The sequence below is a fragment of the Trachypithecus francoisi genome, unplaced genomic scaffold, assembly GCF_009764315.1.
Source record: "Trachypithecus francoisi isolate TF-2019V2 unplaced genomic scaffold, Tfra_2.0 Lachesis_group18, whole genome shotgun sequence".
Lineage (NCBI taxonomy): Eukaryota > Metazoa > Chordata > Mammalia > Primates > Cercopithecidae > Trachypithecus > Trachypithecus francoisi.
In genome coordinates, this window is record NW_022681463.1 from 56,602,878 (window position 1) to 56,627,034 (window position 24,157).

The 24,157-nt window shown below is 34.2% G+C and overlaps 1 protein-coding gene and 1 pseudogene across 4 annotated transcripts in view; both read right to left on the reverse strand.

Moving 5' to 3' along the window:
* The window catches only part of TDRD3 (tudor domain containing 3), a 186,540-nt gene that overhangs the window by 24,027 nt on the left and 138,356 nt on the right, over positions 1–24,157 (reverse strand). For all 4 annotated transcript variants that reach the window (XM_033177599.1, XM_033177596.1, XM_033177595.1 and 1 more), the window contains exons 11-12: positions 20,097–20,947; positions 15,160–15,285 (exon numbers count right to left, since the gene is read on the reverse strand). In XM_033177599.1, the coding sequence (XP_033033490.1) occupies positions 15,160–15,285; positions 20,097–20,947 (977 nt within the window). The remainder of the gene's footprint in view (positions 1–15,159; positions 15,286–20,096; positions 20,948–24,157) is intronic.
* Positions 19,536–19,604, reverse strand: LOC117063783 (annotated as a pseudogene).

Below are 24,157 nucleotides of genomic sequence, written 5' to 3' on the forward strand. Positions count from 1 at the left end.
GAAGAAAAGTGTAATAAAGCACTAAAATTCACTAATACAAATATTTTCACACCAAATTCTTCACATTATTGCATGTTCCAAAATATTTATCCTCAAAGGCTTAGAAGAATACAAATAATTCTGTTCTGTATACTTTATTGGCAAGTTCCTAAATTTACCAAAGAATTTATCACTAGAATACATTTTTTAAATGGGATGTTCATCAATTTCATAATTTGATAAACCTCATAGTATTGTTTCTTCATTTAATGAGTGTTATTACATGCGGTGGCATAAACTTTGAAACAGACTATTTTTCTAAGTTCTCTCTACTCTTAGTGACACACTATAAATTGTTTAGGTTCTTCTTTGAACATTTACCAATATTTTGGCATGGTACCAATTAGAAAGAGATCAAGTGTTCATGATGCAGGCATACTATTCAATGCCACAACAAGATTATTATATGGTAGTTTACAAATTAATTATATTAGCATAAGAGTATGTTCTTAATAGGATTACTTGGTTTCCTATTTGGATTTTGTTTTATAATTCACATCTAGTAGTGGACAACACTTTATAACTTTCATGAAAAAAATACGATGAGCACTAAAACATTTTTTTTTCTCATTTAAAACTGTGCTCCATGTTAGAAAAATCTCTTTCCATAAAATGGTCAATAATAGACAGATAAGTCAATAGGTTAAGCCTCATGAGATTAAACAAAAGTTTAAACAAAATTATTTTCTACCTTTTTTCTTACTTTCCTTACTAAGCCCGCAAAGGAAACATTTAGCAAATATCACAACTTTTTAAAGACTGATATATCTCACATTTGTCCACGTGCACATACATGTGCACACCCATACACACGTGTCTTAGAATGCTCAAGTATATAATTAACATTTCAATCTATTTAATGTATTAATCTCTAGCATAAAGATGAGCTCTAGAAGGCCTGAAACATTATCAATATTTTTAGGATTATATTAATGTTTCCAGCAGAAGCTAAAACCAGCTTTATAGGGCATTTTCAAATACTGAATTTTGCTGACATCCTAGGGCAATAATATAGTCACTATGATGACACAGATTTTCAAATGGCAGGTTCTTAATGAGAACCTCTACTGAAAATGGGCTGAGGGGTTAACTGTTACTAAACTTTTCTTGCAACTAGAAACTAATAATGATCTGTCACAACATGTTTCTCTTTTAATTTTGTTTGCTTTTACTTTTTAAAAGTAAAATGTAATCCAAAATTACAGAACGTTTATGAAATTGAATACACATACCCAGAGACTTGACTCTAAAACAACACTACCTTGAGTGTCTTCTTATTCAAGCTATGAATTGCTTTTATTCACTTATATATATTTCTCATTCAACCTTTGTAATGATCTTTTTTATCACAGCTGTATAATAGTTCATCCAGCAGATGAATGATAATTTACCATTCTCTTACTGTTGGATGCTTAGGTAGCTTCTGGTTTTTCACTATCATGATAATCCTACAATGATAATCTCCCAGCGATTAGCTTTCTTCTTCTACTGTTTCCCTAGGAGAACATTAACAACTATGGGAGTACTGGTTTAAAAGTTATGAACATTTTTAAGTGTCGGGAAAAAATAATCAAAAGGATCATACTAATTTTCAGCACCGTCAGCAATGTATAAGAGTACCCATATCACTGCATCCTTGCCAGCACAAGTATTATAATTTCATTTTTTCCACTAGTTGGTAAATTTAAAAGTGTATTTTACTGTCTCAATTTGCATTTCATTTCTACCATATTTTCCTCTAATTTTTAGTTACGAAAGATGACACTGCTACTTCAGCAAGAAACCATATTGAGCATAAGTGAATGGTTCAAGGCTAAAAAAAAAAAAAAAAAAAAAAATCTTTAATAATGTTAATCTAATCATGATATGAGTAATTGTTATTATGTTCCATGGTAATTAGGCATTAATGGCAAGCGGCTCATGTAAGTGGCTATTATTACTATTATTTACAGATAGACCAAGCATTCTTAGATTGTTGGAGAGGACTGGAATAAGTAGAGCGACAAGCTCTTCTTATGCCCTCATAAAAATCCCTTGATCAGAACCCACGTGTGATCCAGAAGGCAAGTTCTCTTTCTTCCTTAGCTGCAAGCACCCTCTCTAAACTGAGCACCCAATAAAGATAGAATTTCAAGTTTAGTTTAGCTGAGGGTGGGCTAGGACTTAATTTCTGAGAAGCTGAGGCAAATCAGATAATACTCAAAGCACTGACCAAACAGCCACCAAATTCCTTATCTCTTCTCTCTACTATACTCCTCAGGTTAAGCTTTCAGTGAGACCTCTGAAGAACTTTTAACTCTGAACTATTTGCATTTCCTTTCCCATAGAGAAAAGGAATGGACTACAGGTACATTTATATAACCATTTTCCCAGTCAACCTTACTAACTAATGGAGCAGTGAGCTAAGAAACAGGATTCAAGGGACTTTCCTCTGCCAAAATCTTTCTCCTCAACACTGTCTGAATTTTCATGCATTAGAGATTCTTTGATGTTTCTAAGGAATATTAAAGAAGAAAGGTGAGAGTGGGAAGGTTAAGAAGGGGTCATAATAATCCACTCTCTATAGTGAAGATTAATTTAATCAACTGTGTTTTACATTCTTAGAATACTTGATGATTAATCAGACCGAGGATAGAAATAATATTTCCAATATGAAGAGGAGATAGGGAGAAGCAAAAGGAGTTAAGTCATTCTGGCTTGCTTTAAAAAGGGATATTTGAGGACAATAGACTACAGAATAGGGGAGAAGAAGGCTAAGCCTATGATAATAGGAATTTATATTTCTATAGCTCTTGGGAGTTTATAGAGCACATTTACATAGCTCATTTAATTCTCACAACAATCCTGTACTGAAACTGGCACCCAGAGATATTAGGTAACTTACCCAAAGTCACATAGGTAGTAAGTGGCAGAGCCAGGACTCGAACCCAGGTCTTCTGACTCCTCCTGTGCATTTCCAGCTCCCCTGGAGCTGAAGCAGGGGCAAAAAGGGAGGTGGAAGTAATTTGCCCAAGACCAGCCTTACCCTCTCCCCTTCTTTCAAAGTCCAAGCAGAGCAGATATTCACCTCAGAGATCCCTTTTCACCAGATCCTTTCAGGATAAAGCACAATGTCTGAAAATGTTTTTCAGCCTTGGGTTCAAGAATGGCAAAAGTGGTGAACAATGTCATGAGATTTTTTTGGTTATAATTTGCCATTTATGTGACATTCATTGGAACCTCAAAGCATAGTAATTCTCATTTCAGAATTTAAAACATTTTTTATAATGAAAATTATTTAAAGCAGTTTGCTTAAAAATTTTGCTTAGCAGTTTCTGTCAAAACTTTGAAACTATTTTGAAAACTGCCTAAGAATCAAGACACCAAATCTACCTGTAGCCCGGTGACCACTTTTTTCCTATCTTAATCATGTTCTCTCAGTGATTATTTCATTAATATAAGTATAGTCATTAGGATAGGAAAGTCATATATTCAGTCTTTTCATGACCACTTTAAATATTTTCAATAAACAGGTAAGTGTACCATCACCACCTTAAGATGTAAATTTTATATTTATTTCTAAATTATGCCTAAAATTTTTTAATATGACCTTTTATAATTAAGCTTCTATAACAAAATTTAGACTTTCTAGTCTCTAGTTCCTTAATTTTTCTGAAATGAATTATATATTTTAATATCCCATCTTAATTATTTATGTTTCCAATGAGTTTTAAACATATTTAATGAGAAATTTTATTTCCCTTGCTAATTTCTAAAGAATACAATATAAGTGGACTGGATATATGATGAATGCTTTATCATTTCTAGATCTTTTTGTAATAAGTTCCAATACAAGTCAGTCTCTAAAAGTCTTTCCATTTATGAGAACCACTACCAGTATGGCCAAGTACAAAGTAAGCATTTACAATAATCAGGGCATACAAAAGATCAACCAGGTATGTCAATGCATTTGTGCCCAAAGCTTTTAGAGGCTTTCTAAACTTTAAATAATGCTCTATTTATCCAGACTTCATTTGAGCACTAGTCCTGTCTGGGTTGGAAAATATGCAACCTATATAAGAGCCCATGACACCCATAAGATGAATAAAAAGGCAAACACTCACATAGAAAACAAAATAAAAGAGGAAAAGAATGAGGAGGAGGAGCTTAAAGAGAAAAAAGATAAATGGAGAACAAAAAGGAAGAGAATAAACAGTTCACCTAAAATAGACTGAAAATTTAAAGTACCAATACTCTCAACCCCTTGATCTGTCTCCTTTTTCCATTTGCTTTAATACTTCAATTTCATATTCTAAGAATCTAATCAAGTCTAACATTCTTTTGGGTACTGACGGTCAAATTCAGGATTTCCTAATAATAATAATATTTATATTATCTGATCACCTTAAGAGAAAAAAATGTATTAGTGTACATTCTCCACATTATTTTCAGCCTTATTAAGTCTTTTCAAGATAAGATGGTCACTAGTGTCCTAAGTCATTCATTAAGTGATACCAAAAAATGGTTACCAACACTTAAAATTACAAGTCCTTAAATTTTACAATTTGAATCATACTGAACTAAAATTAAACTGACATCTAATACCTTGCTTTGTATAATAAACTCTTTAATAATCATGACCAAAAGGGTTGACCCTAATTTCCTAATTACACAATCTGGGAAAACTGAGCATAATCAGACATGATAAAACATGCCAATAAAAGGTTCTTAAAGTTAACAGAAGTTTTGGAAAGTCAATATTGGGTTTCCCAAATTACTTCCTAAACTATCTCATTCATTTAACATGCTGTTATCATGTAAAATTGTAATCAAGACCCATGCCAGCAATGGTTCCCAGACTGGTATCATCTCAGTGTCATGGTAGCCTTAACAATATTAGATGTCTTCTGAAGGGAAGAAAACGTACCTTCTACTTCTCATATATCCTTTTAATCCCTTGAGCATATAGATCAATCTATTTTTCTAAAGTAGCTTTGGTACAAAAAGAACTCAAAGAATATTTGTTGAAAAGCTATCATATTAAACTATCATGTACAAGCTTGATGTCTGAAGAAGGACTTTTCAGTAATAAAGGTGACCACCAGGAGTATATCATCATTCAACAAATAATTACTGATCTCCTTCCACTGTTTTAGCTAACAGCCCAGTTCATGTACTAACTTAAAATTCTGACACTATCAAGATTTAAAAGAGATAGCACTTATAGTATGCATCTATTGATTATTTATAGAGTTCCTTTGCATGAACTCACTTTGAGATCTCTCAGGTAAGCTCTGGAGTTTGATCTGAGAGTACCACAGCTCATCTGATTTATCAACTGGTATCAGGAAAGCAAGAACAGGAGATCAAAAGCAGTTAAGTATTAATAAGAGTTTGTTTTTTAGAAGGTTCTGAATAACAAGCTTTTAATGAATTAATATACTATTCAAAGGCTTCAGAGACAACACAGTAGCCTATTAGTAAAAGAGCAATATAAATGTTGATACAAAGTAGAAATTGTGGCCTTTTAGGAAGCCTCTCCTCCATTTAAAAATGTACACATACTCAATGGAATTTACTAGTTTTGACACTTTTTTCTTTTTTTTTTTTTTTAGAGATATCATCTTGCTTTGTTGACCAGGCTGGAGTGCAGTAGTACAGTCATAGCTCACTGCAAGCTTGAACTCCTGCACTCAGGCAATCTTCCCATCCTCCCATCTCAGACTCCTAAGTAGCTGGAATTACAGGTTCATACCACCTCACCTGGCTACTTTTTTATTTTATTTTATTTTTGTACAGTCAGGGTCTTGCTATGTTTGCTCAAGCTGGTCTCAAATGATCCTCCTGTCTCGGCCTCCCAAAGTGTTGGGATTGTAAGCATGAGCCACCATGCCTAGCCCAACACTTTTGTTGATTTAGTAGCAAATGCTAGCTTAATGACAAAAAAAAAAAAGGAATTTCACGTTTTGGCTTAGACTAGATTATTGTGAAATAACAAACACAAAACCCAAACAAATGATGAAAATGCCTCACTGCTGGGACATATAAACTTCATGTAGGTTATCAGGTAACAATCACAAAAAAAAGACAGCAATATTACAAAAGCTATAATGGGAGTCTTCATAAATAACAATTTCTGAAAGTGAATACATAAAAGTTTCCAGAATTAGTTAAAAGTAAAAGATCAGTGAGTTGTATATAATTATATGTAAAATAAAATCTTTATTTGTATGCAATAAAATAGTATTACTAATGGCACAAGTACTTAAAAAGGACAAAATTTCAGGAATATATTTTATCTTCTACTCACAGAAAGGAAGAGGCTTGGAATGTGATTGAGGAGAAATTGCTGTTTATGTATTTATTTAATCTCTATTTATAACATAAAAATACCATATTATTAGAGATTTGGAAATTATAAAACAATGTATTCCAGAGATAAATCTTTACCCATGTTATGGATGGGAAATTTGAAAACCAGAAAGATAAAAAAAAGTTAAGATGGTTTCCAAGTATTTCCTGTAGAGATTCTATAATAGGTTCTATACAGGAAAAAAAAAAATTCCATGAGAAAATGACTTTGTGAAACACATACATTATATATCTCTCTCGGAGATTTAAAATACATATTAACTTGTTATTGACTCAAAGAAGTCCTGTAATCAAAAAATGTACTTAAATTTTTTTAATCTAGATTTTCCAAATTTGTTTAACCATGAAGTGGAACTAATGTCCTCAGAACATACTTTAGAAAACCCCAAGTGAGGTGGACGAGGCAAGATTGATTATGTACAAAAAAAAAAAAACTTTTGTATTCTTATGATGGTCTAGGTTGCTTACTAGAACCTCTTCATTACGTTTACTCTTATTAAACTATATGAGTTTTTAAAGGCAAATAAAATGTACTCACTGTTGCAGTACTTCCTTTACCTTCTGAATGGAGCTCTCAGCCAATGACAGGCTACTAAAGGAGTTATTTCAAGCCAAAATGTAAAACTCTTGCCAGTGGTTCCCAAGTTTAATGGAACTGGAAGCTCTATAACATCAGAATATTTCTCACAGGGAAACAGATCAACTCCGCTCTTTTACTAGAGGTATGATAGTGAAACCCATTATACGTGATTCTAGAATAAACAGCACAGGTCCAGCAAAGTTCAATAAATTAAGATCAGTATTAAGGGCAGCCCACATACATCAAAAGATACCACTCACCAGAGGTAAAAAGAAAAAGAAATTTAAAAATTAAAAGGCCAAAAGGATATAATGTTTAGGAAACAATGGAAATTGAGAGATGACTAATAAGACGATAAAAGTAAGACTAAAGAGAAATAGTATTAAGTAGAGATATACATAGGATTTAAAAAGAGAATGAACAACTGACAACTCATTATGGTATGCAATCAAATATGTATCATAAGTTCACTTTTAGTCCATACCATCAAGGTTCACCATCACTGACTATAAAAGAGAGAAGCTGCACTGAGGGAGTTCCATCTGAAAGGGAATAAAGTCTATGGTAAAATGAGCAACATTATTTTTCTGCTTTTTTAGATGCAGATGAAAGAAGCTCAGAAATTCATCAGAAACTAAAACAGGGTGTGTGTGTGTCTGTTCAATGAGGATGCCTTTTCAGATTTATGAAAAATTTTTAAAATACATTGACATGAGTGTCAAGGTATATGCCCAATAGGAGACTAACATCTCTGAGACCATAGAAATAAGATAAAAATATCCTTCAAATCCACTTATTTTACTACTTTATTTCCTGTGCACTGAGTATATTAGTAAGTCTTCTACATATATTTGCAAAAGAATGGTAAAATTCAGTACAGTCTGAAATTACAGCTTTAAAAGTATCTATAAGTAAAGTAAATGAAAAGATAAAATTTGCACTTCCAGGAGAACAAGTTTTGGGACTACTGAACCAAAAGTATCAGAGAGAAAAATAAGATTGCCTGAACAATTCCAGCCCCGTTCAGTTGTGACTCTCACCCATGATGCTTCCTTAAGACTATGCTGAAGGAGGCCAGGAACAGTGGCTCACGACTGTAATCCCAGCACTTTGGGAGGCTGAGGCAGGCGGATCACCTGAGGTTGGGAGTTCGAGCCTGACTAACATGGAAAAACCCCGTCTCTACTAAAAATACAAAATTAGCCGGGCGTGGTGGCACATGCCTGTAATCCTAGCTACTCAGGAGGTTGAGGCAGGAGAACTGCTTGAGCCTGGGAGGCGGAGGTTGTGGTGAGCCGAGATCACACCATTGCACTCCAGTCTGGGCAACAAGAGCAAAACTCTGTCTCAAAAAAAAAAAAAAAAAAAAAGACTATGCTGAAGGAAAACTCAATCTATTATATAATATTGGACATACAGGTAAAGTATCGTAAATATACTTCTTAATCAACCAATGCCATATATTCAGAAGTCCCTATTTTAGGTTACCATTAATAAAGGGGAGATTTAGGTGATAAAAGATTAATGGAATAGCTTCTGGTATTATTCACATATACAAAAGAAAAAGGAAAAAAAAAAAAAAAAAAGAATGCTGAGGGCTGGGCGAGGTGGCTCACACCCATAATCCCAGCACTTCGGAAGGCCAAGGTGGGCGGATCACCTGAGGTCAGGAGTTCAACACCAGTCTGGCCAACATGGTGAAACCCTGTTTCTACTGAAAAAACAAAAATTAGCCTGGGTGGTGGTGGGTGCCTGTAATCCCAGCTACTAGGGAGGCTGAGGCAGGAGAATTGCTTGAACCCAGGAGGCAAAGGTTGCAGTGAGCCAAGATCATGCCATTGCCCTCCAGCCTGGGTAACAAGAGCAAGGCTCCATCTCAAAAAAAAAAAAAAAAAAAAAAAAAAGGAAAGAAAAAGAAAGAATAGAAAAATAAAAAGAATGCTGTAGATTTTTCAAATAGTTATGCTAACCTAATACTTAATATTTTTAATCTAGCATTTTCCAAATTTGTTTAACTATGAAGTGGAACTAATGTCCACTTAATAATAGTTAAATAATTTGAGGCTTAAATTATTTTATGAATTGTAATTAAAGTTAGAAACAGCTGCATTATTCTTAAAATAACTTTAAAAAGAGTGATGGCATGTGTTAGGTAATATCCTGCCATGTTATTTCACTTTGGGATTTACTTCACCCTCAGAAAAAAAAAAAAAATCTATACTTTCATTGCTCAATAAAGGAAAACTCAGAATACCCAGAAACTTTTTAAATATGTTTTTACATATGGTTTATTTAAATAGATCATAATATGTTATTATCAGATATTAGAATTCAAACAATATTTTGTACAGGTTATTAAAATAGCATTTTTTTAAGTTTATTTTAAATGGTCAATTAAAATGTCCCCACTGAATAATATAGCTAGGTCAAAACTAAATCTCAAGTTTTCCATAATATTCCATTAGGCTTAACTATCACAAACTGAATTTGGAATTAAGGGTTAGATATGAACAAATTTTAAGGTAATATTTATGCATATGGAATACATTTATTAATAAATGCTCTGTCCTTCTGTGTCAGCAGTTCTTGTATCTCCAGCAAAGTGTTTTTGTACAATCCGCAACCTCCCACAAAAATTGTAAAAGGCTGGGTGACAGATGAGGAAGAAATAAATAAAGCACCATCTAATACAACCAAACTTTACTAAAAGAAAGCTTAAAGATACTGCATGGAATCCCTAAGTTCCATGTACCATGATTTGAAAATTACATTCTTGAATGGCGCTAAACTAGCCATACGGTTTCTTTCTGATTTACTCTTGTTTATATTACAAAAGAAAATGAACACTGCTCACACGGCAGTCTGTGAAAGTTTCCCAAAATATGTGTGGTAGAAGAAGATGTATTTCAGTGACCTTAACCAGTAAGTATGAAAAATTATAACCACTAACTTATTTAAGAACTTATCAGTAAAAATGAAAAATCTTCTGGACTTGGGTCACATAGGTGCTTGTATTGTTTACTAAATACTAATTGGCAAAACCACACTGTTACATAATTCTAATCTTCCTCTGAGGTCAATGGTTTTTACAAGAATTATCCTTCTTAATATCTACTACGATATTTTATTATCAAATAAAACTAGATGGAGCCTAATTTTATAACTATGCCATTAAAATTACTAACACGACCTATATTTAGTACTCATTTTAAACTCATTATTATATGTATCACAACTCTCCATCACCCTCCTCATTAGAATTATGGAAGATTCTATTTTTCTTTTTAATATTATAATAGTGATGGAATAATTTATAGCTTCTTATTAATATTATTTGAATTTGAAAAGGTAACTTTCACATGTGCTTCCCAGGATGACACCGTAAAATAAATTGTATACAAAGTTACTTCAAAACTAAAACTTGAGATTGATCTTCATTTTAAAGTATGGTAACATGAAAATATACATAATTATCATAAAAAGAACCCAACCCCTCCTACAAATTTTACTTTTTAAATAGATAAAATATATAAGAACTTTTTTTTTTTTTTTGAGACGGAGTCTGGCTCTGTCGCCCAGGCTGGAGTGCAGTCGCCAGATCTCAGCTCACTGCAAGCTCCGCCTCCCGGGTTTACGCCATTCTCCTGCCTCGGCCTCCCGAGTACCTGGGACTACAGGCGCCCGCCACCTCGCCCGGCTAGTTTTTTGTATTTTTTTAGTAGAGACGGGTTTCACCGGGTTAGCCAGGATGGTCTCGATCTCCTGACCTCGTGATCTGCCCGTCTCGGCCTTCCAAAGTGCTGTGATTACAGGCTTGAGCTGCCGCGCCCAGCCATAAGAACTTTTTAAAGAGATACAATTCTTTAAGTTATGCTTTCTTCTTCCACATTAATTTTATCTTTAAACTAATATGGAATAATAATCTATAATTATTTAAATTAAAACTTCAGTAAATAACATTTTCTGTACTCGTATTATGTTTAAAGCTTCAAGAAGAATTCAGACCCTAATCAGATATTTCAGTCTGTTTCATATAATAAAAACTATGACTTTCTTATCTTTGTGCAGAGGGCAGGGATTTTTGTGTTTTATAGACTTATGTATACCCTCACCTAGAACAGTGCCCGACACTTAAGAGATGTACTAGACACATAATGAATATTTGTTGAATAAATGAGTATTCTACAGAAAAACACTTAAGATGACAACCTAAAAGACAATAACAATTTGCCTATTACTTTCCAGAAGTACTGGCCAAGATGATGTGCATTGTATGTTAAGGTCTTAGAACTAACAATTACCTACATAATGATCATTTTTATAGTTGAAATAATACCGGAACAATGATCATTTCCTGATACCAAGAAGCAGATACTATGAACTTTTAAAAAGAAAGCTTAGATATCGACACACTCTAAAACACTTCTTAGGATATAGAAGTCTCAATAAAATTCAGGTCATGAATATTTATGGAAATGAGGACCCAACAATGTTTTCCCAGGTTTAGGAGAGCAATTCAGAAGCAACAACACAAAAAGTTTGCCTGACCAGCGGCACCAGGGTATTTTACAAGCTTCCAAACTGCCTGTGGCATCTGTTTACTGGTTTCCTGGAATTAGTTTTAGGGTTTAAAGGAACCAATTTGGAAAGGGCCTGTGGAAAACAAAAGCAGCAGGTTTTCTTTGCCCCTGAAGTTTTCTCATACAGTGGTAGGAAATAGAAAATCTGTTTCTTTTTCCATATGTAATTTTACTAGTAAAACATGAGACTCCATAATGCTTCATTTACTTTGCTAAAATAAGAAAAATCCTACAATGTTCAAAGAACTCATTTTTTGAGATAAATAAGAGCATTTATCCAGTTAATAATGAGTATTTATCCAGTTAATACTTTAAGGGGCTAAGAGATATATTAAGCTGGTGGCCTCTATATTTCGAGGAGATATTATTATTATTAAATAATAACACATCTCATGTGTGTTAACTAGAAAGTTCACTGCAATAAAGACATCATTAAGATAGAATATCCTAAGATAGCCAAAAAAACAAAAAAAAACAGGTGAAATCTAGCTAGAACAAATAAATCAGGGATGACAACAGAAGTTTAATGAATCATTTTGAAGAAAATTAGTATTTAATAATAATCAAAACACACATTTTGGCCATATAAATGTGTACTCAAAGACACCAACATTAACACTTTCAAAATATTTCAAAAATATACTCCCCGAGTGCATATGTTCTGGAAGTAAAAATATATATCCACATGAAAAGGAGAAATAAATATTTGGCCTACTGACAAATTTAAGGCAAATAATTTCTAAATTTCATGAGAAAAACATTAACACTTACATTTAAAGTATTAACTTGATTTTTATTTTAATTTTCCATACAACGAGCTATTAACTTAGTCATTGAGTCACTTCATATATAATGCTTTTTATTTAATGATTTATGCTTATACTTTTAAAAGACAATACAAGCAACTAATTTTCTACAAAGGCTTTTGGCTTATATGCAGGCTTTTCTGACTGTTTTTCTGCAAACTAGTTTTAAAAAATCTTCACTAAATGATCACTGCTACATTTAGGAAAACTCCAAAATCTTGTGGCAATAACAAACATAAATCTTAATAAAAGATACAATACCATTTCACAATAAAAAAATTGTAATGCACATATATAGTGCACAAGTTAAAAAATTAAAAATTCCACAATCCATAGTGTAATTGTGCTAAGTCCTCTCTAACCATTTCCCTGCAGCTTTGCAGCCCTTTAATTTTTCTAGTATGATTTCTCAGTTACAGTTACCTTCTTATTGGTAGAGTGAATGTTTTGTTTTTTGATAATTTTGTACATTTTTGATTGACTTAAAACTTGTTATAGTTTCCTCTTCACCAAAATTTTTAAAAAGTACTCAAAGACCCCAACATTAATACTTTCAGGGGCTAAGAGAATGCTATACTAACTCCACATTACATGTACTGACAGCAACACAGACTATATTTCTTCAGGGTTTTTTGACATCTATGTGCACACAAATATTTTTTAAAATACAAATAGGTCGAGATATATTAAGCTGGTGGCCTCTATATTTCGAGGAGATATTTCTCTCAACTAAGTTAATTATTTATGCAGATAAAGAAGAAAGGCTGATCATGATGTGCATGATCCAGAGATGTTTATTATAGTAACTTATGCAAATTCATAAAACATCAACAACCACTTGATTATAAAAGTATGAGAAAAGAAATACCAGACTCTCCAAAAGATTTAGTGATTCTATCCTGCTTCTTTCTGTAAAATATTTCAAATATTTTATAAAAGATTTTTAAGTTGACTGCAGAAAAAGAAAATAGGTTAATAAATGACATAATAAAAGATAAATATTCATAAATAAGCAGAAAGATTATGAAAGTATTGCTGTAGTTTAGAACAGAATCATTAAATGAGCTGTGACACCTGATAAATTGATTTTCCAGCTAAGTTTATACAGACCTAAAATCAAGGATAAAGCAATGAGGACTCTTAAGGGAGAAATATGAAAAGGCACTGACTGTAGAAAGAAAATGATCACTTCAGGACCAAACACCTCTCAATAGAAGAGCTACAGTGAGAAATAAGAAATGTGCTCATCAGCTATGGCCACCCTGGAACAGCAAAAGGAAGGAGAGAAGAAACCACTTAAGAAAACTAAATTTTTCTTTAGGGAGAGAAGAATAAAATTAATCTCTTATTAAGTATTCTAAAAAGTAAGAAGTAAACAACATAAGAATTGTATTTTGAATCTTTAACTGCTATGGCTAAAAACAACTGGGAACATAATAAATAGCAAACCAGGACTCAACTTCTAGAAATACAGATTCAATAAATAATTACTTTCATCATCAAAACTAGATTAAAATGTGTGTATTAATGGAAAAGAAAATGAAAATAGCCATCATATGAGAAGCTCTCGGAAGAGTAAAAATATAGTTACACCAAGTTTCTCCAAGAAAAGAAAGACATAAATTAGATATTGATGATTTGGGGTTTTTAGGCAAAGAGCAATTAAAGTTTAGAGAATAAGAGTTAGGAAAACAATCTCTTAATTAAACATTGAGCCATTAGTAATCTTATGTTGTAAAAGCTGAAATAATAAATTATCTAGAAAACAATTTCTCTAGAACAAAAAGCCAAAAAATAAAGATCCATGGCCCAAAACATTATTACTACTATTAGAGTTTTTGTTTTCTTGTTGCCATTTTATTTCTCTTTTTGGAAGGTGGAGAAGGGGTGCCACTGAAGATATGACAGAAAAATTTTAGAAGACCAAAACTAAAAGCAGTTCATGAGAAAAAAATGTATCCTTCAGTGATGAAAGCTACTGTCTGGATGATGTAATTTTCTAGAATATTTTGCTATTTTAGGAAAATACCAACATATTTGTTGATATTGGCTTATAACAATAAATTTATTAACAGCTACACACAAACTAAATGAAAGAATTACGAAAAACTTCACAGAGCTCATTCTAATACGTCTTGTATTCCTGTTTTTGCCTAAATGTAAGAATCAATCTATATACAATCACATAAGTTGTTTCTAAAATGGACTCCATGAGGCCAGTAAGTTCTAAGTTACATCATCAAATTTATCACACAGCTTTGACATAACATTTGGTAACAAAACTAATCCAATAATTAGCAAACAGATAATTTATAGTTAACGTGTACATATATACATCAATATATATGCAGTAAATGCAGTGTAAAATTGTATATAACTTAAAGTGTTTTTCTTAATTTCACCTGTAACTAAAATAATAAATGATATATGCATATCCAACAGAGATTTGAATTTGACAACTGCTGGACATAATTTAGTAAAATTCAAAGTAACAAACTGGGAAAAAAACAAAATATGCATAAAAACCCATTTCACACGTACAAATTTTTGGCAAACATGTAAATAAGGGCACCTATTTCCAAAGCATAATACAACAAAACATTATACAAAAAAAGTAATTCCAATGCATTCATTTTTATTGTAGTTCAGTGTAAGCATTAAATTCAAATCTTACTTTAGGGGTAGCCAGTTATAAATTCAAAATATTATTCCACTTGCAAATTTTGTATGGTTATCAATTCTTTAGAGCTATGTATTTTCTTCAAAATAGTTTATGCCTTTGTACAGAATATGTATCACGTACCCATGCCTCTGTCTGAATGGGCTTGATATTGCTCAGTAGCACCTCTTCATAGTTTCCGTAGTCAGTGAATTTAACAACTGCTGTCATACCCGAAGAATGGAGGGCTTCAACTTCTGCCCGGTAAAACTGAGGGGGCAAAAGGAGTTTTAAATATGACAATTGGTATTGTCTATAAAGGGCAATATTTGAGGGAAATGCAAATTCTTAAAGTGTTCCAATGTGTAATATTCTTTAGAAGGAAAACTTACCTTTGGAACCCTCTGACTAACATTAGTAAGACAATTCTTTTAATTTTTTTGAGACAGGGTCTTGCTCTGTCACCCAGGCTGGAGTAAAGTAGCAAGATCTTGGCTCACTGCAACCTCCACCTCCCCAGCCCAAGCGATCCTCCCATTTCAACCTCCCAAGAAGCTGGGACTACAGACGTATGCCACCACACCTGGCTAATTTTTTGGTATTTTTTGCAGAGATGGGGGTTTCACCATGTCGCCCAGGCTGGTCTCAAACTCCTGAGCTCAAGCAATCTGCCTGCCTTGGCCTCCCACAGTACTGGGATAAAAGGCATGAGCCACTGTGCCCAGCCAACAATTCTTATATACTAATCAGAATATATAACTATAGAGCAATTTATTTTAAAAACAGAAATATCTGACTAAAAAAAAAAAAAATTGCAAAAAGGCGGCTCATTGTTTCAGTCATCATAAGTGGCTGGAATGAAGTAGGAATGTCAGGTAAGAAGCCAAGTCCATCACTTAGATCCAGTATTTATAGGATTAAAGACATTGCAAGTCCAGAGACTTACCAGTTTCCTTAGTGTTAGCAGGCTCTAAGAACTGATGCATATTAACATACTCACAAGGAACTGCTTTACTTAATAACCACAATTTTATCTACTTATTTATTTATCTTTATTTCTAGAGATAAATTCTCACTGTTGCCCAGGCTGGAATGCAGTGGTATGATCACAGCTCACTGCAACCTCAACCTTCTGGGCTTAAGTTGTCCTCTTGCTGCAGCCTCCCAAGTAGCTGGGTCTATAGGTGCATACAACCATGCCTGGCTAATTTTTAAAAATTTTCAGAGACAGGGTATTGCTAGGTTGCCCAAGCTGGTCTCAAACTCTTGGCCTCAAGTGATCCTCTCTACTTGGCCTCCCAAAGTCTTGGGATTACAAGCATAAGCCACTGTGTCTCGCCAATAACTACAATTTTAAAATTTATCTGTTAAATTAACTGGGAATAGGACATCTGATTGCAGTAATCTTTCAGTACAGATCATCCTATTCAGGACACAAATTGTAGGTCTGAATGTTGCTTAGTAAATGTGAAATGGAAACAAAGAACAAATTGCTGTTAATGTTTTCTTCAAGCTAGGGTATTTGAATGCTCTATTATAGTATAACACTATCTACTCTAATAGTATCGCTCTTTTTTTTTTTTTTGAGATGGAGTCTTCCTTCCTCTGTCGTCCAGGCTGGAGCGCAGTGGTGCAATCTCGGCTCACTGCAACCTCCACCTCCCGAGTTCCAATGATTACAGGCACGTGCTACCACGCCTGGCTAAGTTTTGTATTTTAGTAAAGACTAGGTTTTACCATGTTGGCCAGGCTGGTCTCGAACACCTGACCTCAGGTGATCTGCCCGCCTCTGCCTTCCAAAGTACTGGGATTACAGACATGAGCCACTGCACCCAGCCAATAATAGTATCTCTTAAGAGGTTTGAATTAGAAAATGCCCTGGGAAACAAAAATTCATATTTTCCACATCCTTCTAAAAAATGAGTTACCCGGGAGGGATTGCATTGGGAGTTATACCTGATATAAATGACGAATTGATGGGTGCTGACGAGTTGATGGGTGCAGCACACCAACATGGCACAAGTATACATATGTAACAAACCTGCACGTTATGCACATGTACCCTAGAACTTAAAGTATAATAATAATAAAAAAAAATGAGTTACCCTCAAAATAGTTGGTTTTTATCTAGTATATTTAATATTACAAAGGTAGTAAGTGAATTCATGGTGTTTCCTTTCCAGGTCTGAATGTTAGCAAGTTTAGAGACATGATGCTGTAATTTTCCTCATCTTAGAGTTCTTGTTATACCTTCCGATCTCTCCCCTCTTCCTTTATTTCTTAGCCCCATACTTCTGTGTTCTGTAAATTGTTCTGAGTTGCCAAATTATGCCAGTTCAGGTAAATTAAACAAACACTGAATCATGCTATATCTTAGCATGACTAAGATATATGTATTTTTGACTTACGATATTTTCAACTTATGATGGATTTATTGGGATATAAATCCAATAAAAAGGCTAAAATCTATATTTATTCTACAAGTGAAGACTTTTAACTAGAAGGAATGACATGGTCTAAGACCAGGATCACAGTGGTGGCAATACTGGTGACAAATTTAAAGGGAATAAAGTTTCAGGCAAGGAAATCAATATGGAAGTTGTTGTAATGTTCCAGTTAAGGAAAAAATAGCTGAACTAGTTTAGCAGTCTAAAGGAAGAAGAATTTCCCTGAAATTCCCATATTCTCCTATGGAAATGAAGCTAGAGTCACTTACTAAGCCTTTCAAACATTCTGAACATTTCTTGGTGAATTCCAATCTCTTACTTCTGCTCTTGTCAAGGTCACCAATAACCCCACATTATCCAATACAGAAAACACTTTTCCATCCTCATCTTAACCTCTCATGGGAGCATCAGATATAGTGACTATTATTTCTAAGGTAGCTACTGTTGGCTCAATAAACACTGATTTCCAAGTACTTCACTTTTTCTTGCCTCCACCATGAAGGAAAAATAGCTAAATATAATGAATCTCCCACTACTCAAAACAAATAGTTTCTGAATTTTGGAAAGTAAGTGGTCTGAGTTGGAAGAATAAGAATCTGGATAGTGAAGACCACCTGCATCTGCGTTTCAAGCCTTCCTAATAGCCAGGAAGTGGCCATATGAAATAGTTCCAAATCTGCTGGTATTCCTGGGAATACCAGGCTTTTGCTTTTCCAGAGAAAAAGGAAAGACACACAGTGCTGTCTCCTCCTTTCCTTCCAGGCTTAAGTAAAGATGTGACAGAGACGCTGTTTCTAAACAATCATCATCCCACTCACACAAAAACCTTAAAAGCCTGCGCCATCTAGCTGTCTCACTCTGTACTCCTTATTCTATCAGCAGGCAACATCTAACACTCTGCTTATACCTCATTATTTAATGAACACAAGAAGGTCTGGTTCTTGACCCCAAATCCTATAGAATCCTTAAATAAAGGATCCACCCAAATCCCTAGTGTGAATTTCAATTCCTTGAAATCTTCAGTTGCCTTTACTTATACTATTCCCTTCAGCCACACACTCTCATAGGCACACCCTTACTGTATCAACTGCAACCTATAAAATATTTATTTTGGACTGGTGCGGTGGCTCACATCTGTAATCCCAGCACTTTGAGAGGCCAAGGCGGGTGGATCACCTGAGGTCAGGAGTTTGAAACCAGCTTGGCCAACATGGTGAAACCCTGTCTCTACTAAAAAAAATACAAAAAATTAGCTCAGCATGGTGGTGCATTCCTGTAGTCCCAGCTACTTGGGAGGCTGAGGCAGGAGAATTGCTTGAACCTGGGAGGCGGAGGTTGCAGTGAGCTGACATCATGCTATTGCACTCCAGCCTGGGCAACAAGAGTGAAACTCCAACTCAAAAAAAAAAAAAAAAAAATTAGTTAAAATATTTTTCCTCTTTTGAGTTGCTTCTCACATCCTCCCAGACCCTTTGCTCTGTAACTCCCTTACACACATTTTTATTACCTTGCTATTGTCTTCATCCCTTCACCATCCTACTTTTATAAGTGCTCTCTCCACAATTAACTAATTAACAGAGTTAACAAATAATTATGAAGTCCCTATACTATGAAAGAAGCAAGACTACAGACGAAAACCAGATAGAGTCCAGCCTTCAGGGAACTTAATATCATCATAGTGCAAAGAGATACCAATTCAAGAACCAAAACAAAAAATATTTACAAGTTGTGATAGATTTTAAAAAGTGATTAAGGTACTGATTAAGAGAATAATGTAAGTAGAAGTATGGGGCAGGTCAAAGAAGGCTTCTTCTAGGAGGTGAGGTTTGAGCCAAGCCCTCAAGGATGAGAAGACTAGCTGACAGAAGAGCAGGTTGGCAGAAGGAAAAAAAAAAACGTGCCAAGTCCCCTTCTCTCTGATGATCTCTCTGTCTCTTTCCCTTTCCTGTTCTCACTGTGCTGGACTTCTAACTCTTGGCTAGGCTTTTACTTGACCCACTATACTCTTTCTTGCCCTCATCTTCTGTCTTTCCTTCCTCCTTTCCCCTACAATTTCTCTCTTTCCCTTAAGCCACAATATAAAACTAAAAATTGGTTTAATAATTTTTACACTTGATCTTAGCCAAAAGGCTGAGAAGCGATGGTTTAATAATTTTTAAATCATTACAAGATAAATAACTAACTTACATGTTAACTTTTTTAAAAAGTAGGCTGAATGTGTACTATTTTCTTTAACTGAAAATCTGCAGAATTTCATTTTGTGCCACTCAACTGATTTTCTTCCTTGTGGATCAGCGTAATTTTACCAGAATGAAAAGCAAACGTATGGAATTCAGCTGATGATAAGTAAAATAAAGTTTAACCTCACACAATTACTTTTACAATATTTTTCTGGCATGTAAGCTAAAACCAAACTGAACTTAACCAAATCTTATGAGATAGATTGTCCCTAGGCATCCATAAAAATATTAAATATTTTGTTTATCCTTCATATATCTATAAATTTGTTCAAATATTTTAAACAGGTACAATAGTAGGAAAAAACTCATAGTTCCAAAGTGACAGCTTCTAGAAAGTCCCACTAGAATGTAACATTTAGTAATATTAGTGTATAGTATCTTTAAACATCCATACCTTATTGTCCTCCCAATAAAGTGCAAAACATTCATCTCCAGGTTTCCACATTTTTGCATACTCCATAGGAATAGATGATTCTAGTATTTTTTCTGGCTTAATTGGCCCAGTTCTTCTTTTGGGCCCACTATTGTAAAATATTTTATCATCATAGGGTATAGTTGTGACAGGTCCTGCTGGCTTAATAGGTCCTATTCGTCTTCCTTTCAGTGGCATTTCTACTTCTCCATTTGGAACACCAATGAAACTATTACTTCGAACTGGATTCTGATTATCAGTATTTACATTAAAATGTTTTTCAATTTTTATACCACTGAAAGCTTCATTATTTATTGTTTGTGATTTCCTGTCATAAAAATAATCAGAAATAGATGTTTGGTTTTCTCTTTTCCCACGTTTTTGATTATTATAATCTACACATTCTTGAGGAAGTGGATTTTCTTTTGCCTCTGCAAAGCAGGGAACTTTTCCTGATCTGCTTTGCATAGAGTTATCTCTTTTTTTAAAAGCACCATCACTATGCTGAGAACCTAAAGGATATGAAGTATCTTTAGTTCTGTCATATCTAGAATACGGTCTATCACATTTGATTCTGTCTTCGGCCCATACTTCAGATGTTGAAGAAGTACTTGGTCTTTCAGAACCTCTATTTCGAGGTAATCCACTGCCTTCTAAAACTGACTTTGAATTTTGGGAGTCTCTTTGAAAACGAGGCGGTTTTTCATTTCTTGGCTGCCTGGTATCATTTCGAGGAGGATGTCTCAGATGATTATTATCTTTTACTCCATTTTGCTCAGTATTTGACGATCTGTATTGTCCCTGATGAAGCTGCTGCGGCTGTGATTTAGGTTCTGAAAGGTAAAAGTATACCATATGCAAATTAAGATGAAAACTCTACATTAATAATTATTTTAAAATGCTTTATTCTATTAATACAAAATTATCAAACTACTATTCTAAAATCTTCTTCCATCTTCCTACATCATTATCTTACTCCTTCTCTGCTTCCTTGGAGTCCTGCATTTCTAATGTACAGTTTTCTTAGTCAGCAACATTAATAAAGTAGTAAAATGGACCACAGAAAAATGGTGGATAATCCAAATTCTTATAATACAGCTACCTACATATGCTATTCTGGTAAATCATCTCCTAAAACATTAATGAAACAGATCTGCAAATTGCTAACTCAGAAACTGCTATGAAACTGCACAAGTACAACCCTGATCAAGTCTTTCTGAATGCCACTCTAATTTAGAAATATATAGCTATTATTATCAGCCATGTTCTAGCCTTAGCAAAAATGTTTCTTTTCAAATCTTTCTGGATCTGGGAATTGCTAAGTGTTTATGTTACAAACAGATATCCTACTATAAAAAAAGAGTTTATGTTACACATAGATATCCTACTATACAAAAGAGTTAATTTTCTTGATCTGTCAAAGTAATTAAGAGTAGGTACTACTTGGAAATACAGAAAAGTGTCAAAAGTGGAAATACCAAAAAAGTGTCAGAAACATTACTAAGCGTAACAGTGCCTATAATGTCCAAGAAGTAACATGATACATATATATAGATAATTTTTAATGGCTGTATTTCACATAGTGATTTTTATTGTTTCAGTTTGTACCATGTCATTTATACTTTCTTCCTCCATAATTTCACTTAGCATGTCTATAACACGATTACCAAACATACCAAACATACTCATTGGTCTTTGGTGTATGTGTCTTGTTTCTCTCATCATACATCATAATCAACATGCAGCTGTAATTATTCTTATATTTCCCCAGGGTTACAACATTTCCAATGAGAGCCTCCACTGACATCTTGGGTGAGACTGTTCCCTCTGTTGCAAGGAAATTAACTACAAGAAAATTAACTTCATTGGCCTATAGATACAAAATGCCAAAGGACCCTCCCCCAGCATCCCCAGGCATGCTGACTGTCAAAACTTGCCCCAAAACATTTCCAAACAGCCACCGGAGTACAAAAGGTATCTGGCAGATAGTTTAAAACAACAGGAATAGAGGCCAAAAGGTATCTGGTAGATTGTTTAAAACAACAGGAATAAAGGTTTAAAGGTTACTGAGTGACAAAACAGGTCACCAATTAAAGATCAAAGTTCAAAGTGGTCAGGTCAGGCATGGTGGCTCACACCTGTAATCCAAGCACTTTGGAAGGCTGAGGCAGGTGTATCGCTTGAGGCCAGGAGTTTGAGACCACCCTGGGCAACATGGCGAAACCCTGTCTCTACTAAAAATACAAAAATTAACCAGGTGTGGTGGTGCACACCTGTAATCCCAGCTACCCAGGAAGCTGAGGCAAGAGAATCGCTTGAACCTGGGAGATGGAGGTTGCAGTGAGATGAGATTGTGCCACTGCTCTCCGACCTGGTGACAGAGCAAGACTCCATCTCAAAAAAAAAAAAAACACTCAAAGTGGTCCAAAAAAACTCATTCTCAACCGAACCAATGGAAGCTAGAAGCCAAAAGGCTATAAATACCTTTAAAATTATGGAATATTTTCTAAGGAAAAAATTAATCCAGTCAAACCACCCCTTAATTGTGACAAAGAATGAAGATTTTTCTAAGATACAACATTTCAAATATTAGCCAAGGCCATAAGAGAGATCTTTAAAAAAAGAAAAAAAAAAAAAAAAACACTTTCCCTCAAGATTATCTGCCTAATAAACATCATATAATGTCTTATTTTAACAAAAGCAGTCAATATTAAATTTTTCTTTAGAGAGAAGAAAAATGATCACTTTTAGTTTCTGCTGGCATTGTTTACTGTTCAGGAGTAAAGATTCCAGGAAGAACAGCAGTGACCAAAATCAGGACCCAAATGAGCACTTTCAACAGAAGGCATGTATTGGCTTTTGTTCTAGACATTTTTAGAGAATAAAAGCAGCAGTTGCCTCCTGTTGATTACCTGCTATGTATTAGATAGCCCACACTAGCACTTTATATGCATTATCAATAGTCCCCAAGATAGTTTTATGATATAGATGTTATGAAGCTTAACAGAGAGAAGTAAAGTAAGGTCCCTTGTATGGTACATTGAATAAATAAGTATTTGGGGAGTAAGCTTTTCAGATCTGCCGTTTAGGGATCAATTTTTTCTTATATTATTCCAGTGAGGGCCCTTAATATCTATGATAATCAGGAGGTAGGGAAAAAATTAAGTCATGATGAGAGTAACTAAGTATAATGGACTACAAATGAAGGATGAATAATGACGTATACAGAATGAAAGTTCAACCAGGCTTGGCAGATGTGGCAGAACTTGATTCCAATTCTTCTAAAAGGAAAACATAAAAAATTTCCTAATCTATCATTTAGAATTAAGGGGTACTATGGGTCTATGGAACTATGCTGGAGAACTATATTAATAGGAAAATATAAAATCTGTTCACTTTGTTCCAGATCCAATCTACTTAAAGAATTTCTAATTTTTTATTATTGTTTTTACTAACAATTAACACTTTCATTTATGTACTTAAGCACTCTCATGCACCAACCTTCTTACAGCAAAAGTACTATCCTAGAAAAGAGAATGACAAATTCCTGAAGATCTTATTATTTAACAAATAAACAAGCTTAGGAAACTGCTGATAGTAAAGAGGAAAAATCATTACACTTAGTACTTAAAATATTATTTTCAGTTACTGAACTGACGATGATGTACATTAGACTATAGAATAAAACTAGTAATTTTGTTAATAATGAACATATTTCATTTCCATTACTATGCTGAGATAACATAGTGAGAGTAAAATTTACAAAGAAAATTATTTTTAAAAAATAAGAATTCCTGGCCAGGTGCAGTGGCTCACCCCGTAATCCCAGCACTTTGGGAGGCCAAAGCATGTGTATCACCTGAGGTCAGGAGTTCGAGATCAGCCTGGTCAACATGGTGAAACTCTGTCTCTACTAAAAATGCAAAAATTAGCTATGCTTGGTGGCCTGGCCCTGTAATCCCAGCTACTCGGGAGGGTGAAGTGGGAGAATTGTTTGAACCTGGGAGGTGGAAGCTGCAGTGAGCCGAGATCGCACCACTGAA